Raw genomic sequence first — 8,318 nt, forward strand, 5'->3', positions numbered from 1 at the left:
ACTTATTTTGCTTGCAGTCAGATCTTGGCTTTTCCACTTTCTGTGCGACTCTGGACAAGTTGCTTAAGTTTTCCGTGCATCAGATTCTTCATCCTAATCTTCAGGGACATCCACAAGGTCGATGTTGTGTCAAGACAGCATTGTGGGTCCCGGGCAGGTAGGGCTTTGGGTGCAGCACAGATGCCAGTGGAGGGAGGATGTGCTGACTGTGGAGCTGCCCTTGGTGCACATGGTGCCCTGTGGCCACGGCTCTGTTCTGAGCCAAGGCAGGTCCCCTCAGATTCAGTGCTCTGAGTGCTGGTGTCCAGCTCTGGATTGCTGGCTGGGGCACGCAGGGGGTCTCGGTTGTTCCTCAGTCCCTCTGCCAAGGCTAACTGCTCTGCAGCTGCCTTGGTGATGGGTTGACACCTCTGCCTACACGAGTATGTGAGTGCCTTATTTTATGGGAGCTGCTTGTCTTGTGGGCGCCTCCCCCTGTTCTTGTGCAGTGGAAGATAAGCATAGTGGAATGTATTCAGAACCCGCACCATTAGACTAGCTGTTTCTTAGGGTGAGTTCTTAAAGGACACAGAACATGGAAGGCCCTTAAGCAGGATTTATTCTTTTCTGTGTGTTGACACCTTCATCTTCTGTGCATAGTTGATCTCTTAGTGGAGAATTTCTAACTAGTTAAAAGCATGTGCTTGCTCAGAACATGTCTAGTGAAGCCCTTCCTCGAATGGCTCTGTCTGTTGTTGGTCTTCTCTTCTCATGACTGACACAGGGCAGGACAGACCACCAGTTCCCCCGGCCTCAGCCTCCGTGGAGCTAGGCAGTGCTCCAGTTGGCCACTGTTTATAAGTCAGCCACAGGAGTGTCACCAGGAGCACATCCTTTCTGCAGACCAGCAATACTTAGCATCCCTGAAATGCCCACGACATTTTTCCTGTGTTTGCTTGTCCAATTGGAATCTTCCAGCTCTTATAAATGCTCTTGCAATGTATGGCCCTTTTGTGCTTCATACAGGCAACAAAGGAAGTTGGTTTATGGCATTCAGTGGCCTTTGGAGAAGACAAAATCCAGGTCAAAGTGGCCCCTGGGCCACATTGTCAGTAGTTACGTGGTTTGGAATATATACAACCGTAGGAAACCCTACACCAGAGTGTGGAAGGGAAAGGAATCTTTAGTAATTAACTAGCTCGATAACTGTTCCTTGCCCTCTGCTCTTACTGTGTGGGTCTGGACTTGAGTTTAAATTCTAGGCTGAAGATTCATTTCTATAGTAGACACACTAATGCTTAGCTGTTATTCTGGGGAAATGCCTCCCACATCCACCAGGTGGGATGTGTTTGTAAAGTCACAGGGCGGCCCATGTTCCTATGACTGCCAGAGAGACCTTTCCCATTTCTCTGGGACCTGGGAACCCCAGAAATACCTTTTCCTGGTGACCAGTCAGCCCTGCTCTCTTTCCAGGTAGGCAGCGCTGAAGCTGCTGGACCCTTCAGGGGAGGGGAGTGGTTTCCCTCCCCAGGGCTGCCTGGCAGGACAGATTTCCGGGAGTTGGCCCTCTCTCAGCAGCGAGGCTGGCTTCCTGGCTTCCCAGACTGTGTTTGTTTCCACCTTAGAGACATGATCTGTCTGTTGTTTGAGAAGCAGATGTGGCCCAGATTAATCTTTAAAAGCCGCTGGTGGTTCATTTTAAAACCCTTAAATATGTAAAGAGCAATCTTGGGAAAACAATTTGGCCTTATCTTGGAAAGTTGATCCTGTGTAGACTGCACAACCCACCAGTTGTGTTCTTAGATATATTCCTAATGTGAGGGAATCTTAGAAAAACATGTTAAGTAAAAACAGTAAGTGCCAGAAGACTCTATGTGATGTGATGCTGGTTAAACTCAGAAATAAGCAAAATAAATAGTATATTTTTTACAGATATATACATATTGATAAAACTGTGTTTTAACTGTAGCTGGAGTGAGAGAATGAGAAACACAGCATTCAAGCTACTGGTCACCTTGGGGCAGGGACGAGTGTGAGGTGGGGAGACAGGACATAGGAACAAGCCCAGGACAGAGGCCTCCATGTTGGCCATGCTGCAGTTCTTAAGTTGAGTGTGGATTCCTGATAGTTGTTGTATTATGATGATTTAAATATTTGTCACATATACTGTTTACATTATGCTAAAACAAAAAAACAACAAAAAATCTGAGTCCAGATTCTGTTCTGGAGAAAGCTGCTCACAAATTACTCTTGTCACTAGCTTAGTGTCCCTGTTGTAATGGGATAGTAATTCACAAGGATATGGAAATCCACAATGAGATACCACCTTACACTCATTAGGATGGCTATTATCAAAAAAATGGAAAATAACAAGTGTTGGCGAGGATGTGGAGAAATTGGAACCCTTGTGCATGGCTCGTGGGAATATAAAATAGTGCAGTAGCTGTGGAAAATAGTATGGGAGGTCCTCAAAAAATTAATCATAAAATTACCATATACTCCAGTAATTCCACTTCTGGATATATACCCAAAAGAGTTGAAAGCAGGGACTCAAGAAGATAGTTTGACACTTATGTTCACAGCTGCATTATTCACAATAGTCAAAAGGTAGAAACACCTCAGATGTGCATTGACAGATGAATGGATAAAGAAAATGTGGTATATACATATAATGGGATATTCAGCCATAAAAGGAATGAAATTCTGATACATGCTCCGACATGGACGAACTTTGAAGTCATTATGCTAAGTGAAATAAGCCAATCACCAAAGGACAAATATTGTATGAGTCCACTTATATGAAATATCTATAACAGGCACACTCATAGAGGTATAGAAAGAAAGACAGAGGTTACCAGGAACTCAGAGAGGGGGGCTGGGGAGTTAGTGTTTAATGGGTACAGAGTTTCAGCGTGGGAAGATGAAAAAGTTCTGGAAATGGATAGTGGTGATGGTTACACGACATTGTGAATGTACATAATGCCACTGAACTGTACACTTAAAAGTGGTTAAAATGGTAAAGGGTAAAAAATGTAACAAAATTATTTACCACAATAAAAAAAAAAATCGTAACACGTACTAGAGAGCATTGGTGTAACCGTCATCACATACTCGCCGGGTTCTTGGGATTGTGTGCCCACCCAGGATCACATAGCTCATAGGTGGCAGGGCAGGGTCTGTGGTGTAGGCCCTCCCTTGGCACCTGGCACATAGATGGTGCTCCCCAGTGCTTGCTAAGTGAATGCTGCACTGTCAGCCTCTGTGTCATGTGAGTCTTTAGCGAGCAGCTGCCTCCCCACAGCCTCTCGGTGTGAGTAGTGGAGCTACTAACCTGCGCTGTCCCCCACAGAGATTGTGGCAGGGTGGCAGCGCAGCGTCAGGGAAGGAGAAGGAACTGTCTTTAGTTGACGTCCCTCATTCCTTTCCCACATCCACTACCTCTTGGAGCATTTGAGGAAGAGATTGACTGCTCTTCAGTGCTGTTTAGGGTCCCTGGCCCCATACCCACTGTCTCAGTCAGTTTGGGCTGCTGTAACAGATACCATAGACTGGGTGGCTTAAACAATAGAAATTTATTTCTCATAGTTGGAGGCTGGGAATTCCGAGAGGATGTCAGCATTATCAGGTTCTGGTGAAAGCTCTCTTCCTGGTTTCCTCACATGGCAGGGGGTGCAGGGAGAGGAGGCAGGCTCTTTCCTGTCTCTTCTTATAAGGGCACTGATTCCATCATGGGGGCTCCATCCTCAGGACCTCATCTAACCCTGAATATCTCCCAAAGGCCCCACCTCCTAATACCATCCCATTGGGAGTTAAGGTTTCAATGTATGAATTTTAGAAGGACACATGTGCAGTCCATGACACCAACACTCCATGGCCTTCTTCCAGCATGAGGCTGGCCTAGGGGGCTCCATGGCTGAAGGAGAGCAAAGCTCCTGCACTGAGCCTGAGAAGCGGAACACAGCCCACAGGGAAGGGCACATGGGATGTGACAAGAACTGAGACCCATAAACATTTACTCTCTCTACATTGGACAGGGCATGGAAATGGTGTGTGCTTGGCCTCACACTTGATGTAAATCGTCTCATTTTAATCGTTGCAACAACTTCGAATGAGTCATCTTTTCCCCTCTATTAGAAATGAAGAACATGGAGGTCATAAGAGATTAAGTAAATCATCCAGGGTCTCTCAGTCATTAAGGAGCCAGAGGTCCAACCAGGATCTCGTGGACTCTAAACACATCTCATTTCCCTTATCCTCATTGCTTCTTGGAGTCAGCATTTTCCCCAAAATGAGGTTCTTACTCCTGAAACTGCCTGTATGAGGGTTCTCCAGAGAAACAGAACAAGTAGGATGTATGTGTGTATGACAATGAATGAGTGAATCGCGATAGATGATAGATAGATAGATAGATAGATAGATAGATAGATAGATAGATAGATAGATGGATGGATGTTGATTTATTTTAAGGAATTGACTAATGCGATTGGTGCAAGTCCAGAATCTGCAGGGCAGGCCAGCAGGCTGGAGACCTGGGGAAGAGTTGCAGTCTTAGTCCCAAGGCAGTCTGCTGGCAGGATTCCCTCTTCTTCAAGGGAGGCTCAGTCTTTGTTCTATTAAGGCTGTCAAGTGATTAGATGAGGCCCATGCACATTTTGGAGGGTAATCTGCTTTATTCAGAATCTACTGATTTAACTGTTAATCCATCTAAATATCTAGAATAATATCTGGGTACCATGGCCTAGCCAAGTTGCCTCAGGAAACTAACCTTCACACTACCGTTGGAGGAAGCGGTTTGATCAACTAAGTACAGAGAGGAGCCTGGGATGGGTATTTTGGGGTTTGATGCTCCCAGGAGAGGGTGAATCTTCAGAGAGTGGGGAGACCCTCTCAGGCCCAGTGTAGCCTCTGAGCCACCTTCCCTGTACCTGGGGACACCTGGCTCTGGGTGCTCTGGGCTCCTCTCTCCCATCTCACCCCACCGCCAGCCCTTGGCCACTTCCGGGCTCTTGATATTGCAGGAGTCCCCTTGGTCCCCTCCCTCAGTTAGTGACATCTCTTTCCTCTGAAAAGGAAGCAGGTGGGGGTGTGGACGAGCCCCTCCAGTCTTTTGGTGGGGTTGGTGCAGGATTCCTGGCCTAGTTTGGTGTCCCACATTCAGACTTCTTCTCACCCCCAGCTTTGTGGGAAACCACCTTTCTTGTTCTCTTTAGCTGATGTTTATTAATACCTACTCTGTGTGAGAGTGTGTGCCTGTGTGTGTGGGGGAGAAGAAACTATAAGTACATCCAAGATTACATAAACTGTTGTATGGACTCCTCACAGCAGTCCTATAAGCTAAGTGCTACTAACCCCATTTTGCAGGTGAGGAGACTGAGTGAGGCCTCCAGGGTTAAGTGATTCCCCAGGAACACCCAGTTGGCGCTCGTCCAGAGTCCCCTCCATGCCTTCTGACCTGGGCCCTGGGCCCCTTTCCACTCAGGCTTGCCATGTTGCGCAACCCCTGGGCTCCTTTCACGAAGAATCCAATCCTTCACCCTGACGGTGGCTGTGCCCTTGGGCATTGCCAGGTTGGGCGGTTTGAGTTAAGCAAGAAGCCTTTAAAAATCCTGGTCTGAGGAACAATGTCAGAGTACAGGTCAGTGAGGGCACGAAGAAGGTGACGTGCTGCCAGATCATGTGGAGAGACATCTCCCATTCATTCATTTATTCATTCATGAAAAGAATAATCATGTGTCAGGCACTGTGCTGGGGATTGTGAGGTCCCAGTCTCGTGTTAGAGCCTAGACTAGAAGAGAGTGAGTCTCATTCTCCTTCTGTCTCCCTCTCTCTCCCTCTGTCTCCCTCTGTCTCCTTTTCTTTCTCTCCCTCTTCCCCTCCTCTCCCTCCCCCTCTCCCTCCCTCTCTCTCTTTCTCTTTCACACACACACACGTACGCATGCACAGAATGTGTAGGGTGTATAATGGGCCGGATGCCTAAGCCAATATCTGAAGGGTGAGGAGGCATTGTCTGGGCATACACAGGGGAGAAGAGCATTCCAGGCCAAGGGAGCAGCCCTGTAGAGGTCATACTGTGGGTTGCTGCACATTAGTGAGTTATGAACTCCATCTGCTGAGTTGCAATCAGCATTTAAAATAATAGAATAAAGAAAGAGTGCCTTGCATGTAGTGATGTGAGTACTGTTTCATGGAGCTTGTTGTACGTGTATGTGTCTGCTTGGTTTCTGATACACAGTAATTCTTCTGGGCTGTGATCACAGCTGCGTTGCTCAGCAGCTCCTGAGTTGGTCTGCTGGGCTAGCCCACACCTCCCCTGTCCTCTGTGCACATGCTGCCACTCCTGCTCCTAATGGTGGTCGAGGCCTGAGCTGGGCCTGCCCACAGCTGCGGGTTATAAATGCTTCTCTATTTGACTTGCAAACCCTGGCAATGAGTGCTCAGCCCTGGGGCCCTTGGCTGTCCAGACTGTGGTCATTCTCTTATGTATCTGTCATAGATATTTATGGACATCTGCAGTGTGCCAGGCACTGTGCCCAGGTACGTAAGGCCTAGGCCCTGCCCTCAGGAGCTCCCCGTCCAGTGTGGCAGTCAGACAAGTACCCAGATGATGCCCGTGAGGTCTGATAAGTGCTGAGAAAGGTCCCCAGAGGAGAGGGCATTTACGGTCTTTAAAGAGGAAGAAGTACCAGGCGAAGAAGTGTGGGAAAGGCTCTCTAGGCAGAAGGCACTGCATGTGCAAAGGCCTGGAGGCCCACTTGGGGGTTTCTCTGCATGATTCACTGCAGATGACAAGGAGGATGCGATAGTGAGGAGTGTGCGGGGCGGCTGGAGAGGTGGGCAGGTGCCTGTGCACCAGACCAGTAGAAGCTTGGGTTTGTTCCTATAGACAGTGCACTTCAAGCAGGAGAATGATGTGATCAGCTCTGTGTTCTAGAAAGTCCACTAAGCTCCTTTGTGCACAGTGGGTTGGAAGGAGCCAGACTGGAAGCTGGGAGACTGGCTAGGAGGCTGCTACAGGAAGATAGACGAGGATTTGATAGCCAAGGGGCAAATCCTACAAGTAACCCTTGTGCAGATTTGTGACCAGACGTCCTAGAAATGGGCCCCATTCTCTCCTAGCCACTCCCCCGTTGAGCCTTTCCGATGCACAGTGGTGCAGTGAATTCACAGGAGGCAAGTACTTGGGGGCATCTTGGTTAAAAGTGACTTCTCTTCCTTTTCAGTGCAAACCTCGAGGGAACCTGGCTGGCTCGAAGGGACTCTGAACGGCAAGAGGGGGCTGATTCCACAGAATTACGTCAAGCTGCTGTAGCGCCTGGCCCTGGAGGGCCCCATGTGGACCCTGGCACCCAAGGACCTGCCGGGGGTGGCAAACTGCCTTCCTCCTCCTGGGCAGAACCCACAGCCACCTGGACACACAGGAACTACAGATCACGATTGGCACTCCAGGGGTGGGGAGGGGAGACATCCTGCTAGAGTTGGGGGGAGAGGGGACGGACGACCGCACAGAACTGTGCAGATCTGTGGAGCGGGAGAAGAATGTCAGGATTAACAGAATGGACTTTTCATTGGTCAAGCCTCGGGACTTGTGATTTTTAATTATCCAGCCTATGGAATGAGAGGGAGGCCAGCCTTCTGCCGGCCCAACCTCCCCCACCTGACACCGGCCACCTCCTTCGCACCTGCTGCTGAGATTTGAAAGGGAACTGTACTTATTGCAGTGTTGTTTGCAGGATGCGCTCTTGGCTCTGGTGGACGTGGTGTGGAGGCGGCTGCTGCTGGCGAGCAGGGGAATTGGTCTGAACCCAGAGGGCAGCAGAGAGATGCTCCTTCCTAGACGGCCCCCCTGGGTCCCCACGTTCACTCTACTTAGACCCACCGGTATTTATAACAGGCTTATCGGTGCTTCTCACTTGTGTGCTGTTTTCCAAACACTGCCTTTTGGCCCCAAGTTCTCTGTAAATGAAATAAAATGTAATTTACTATTTGATGTGTGTCATAATGTGGGGAAGAGCTCGTGGAATTCATTCCCTCTGTAATGTTTTATGATTTGGCAGCCAATGGATGGAGAGTCATTTCCTCTGACGTTGGCGCACACTCACAGGTACATTCTTAACGAGGAGCCTTGCTTATTTGTAGCGGGACGTGTCCGGGGCAGCGGCCCTCTCTGATGTGTGAGATCCTGGAGGGCCTTCTCCAGCCGCCTGAGCAGGCCGTTCCCGCAATGGCTGGTGTGACCCCTGACCTGGAGTTGGGCTTTGGCTTTGCCCCACAGTGGTTTGTGGGAGAGCTGCGTCAATACTGTGGAGGCCAGCCCTCCTGACTAGCTTCATTGTACAACT

General features: G+C 48.9%; 1 protein-coding gene across 2 annotated transcripts in view; it reads left to right on the forward strand.

Annotated features, from left to right (window-relative positions):
* ARHGAP10 (Rho GTPase activating protein 10) overlaps window positions 1-7,959 on the forward strand; it is a 291,364-nt gene extending 283,405 nt beyond the window's left edge. For both annotated transcript variants that reach the window (XM_058550168.1, XM_058550169.1), the window contains exon 23: window positions 7,200-7,959. In XM_058550168.1, coding sequence (XP_058406151.1) covers window positions 7,200-7,288 — 89 coding nt within the window. In that variant the 3' untranslated portion in view covers window positions 7,289-7,959. The remainder of the gene's footprint in view (window positions 1-7,199) is intronic.
* Window positions 7,960-8,318: the final 359 nt, after the last annotated feature.

The sequence above is a fragment of the Diceros bicornis genome, chromosome 11 (genome assembly GCF_020826845.1).
Source record: "Diceros bicornis minor isolate mBicDic1 chromosome 11, mDicBic1.mat.cur, whole genome shotgun sequence".
Classification (NCBI taxonomy): Eukaryota; Metazoa; Chordata; class Mammalia; order Perissodactyla; family Rhinocerotidae; genus Diceros; species Diceros bicornis.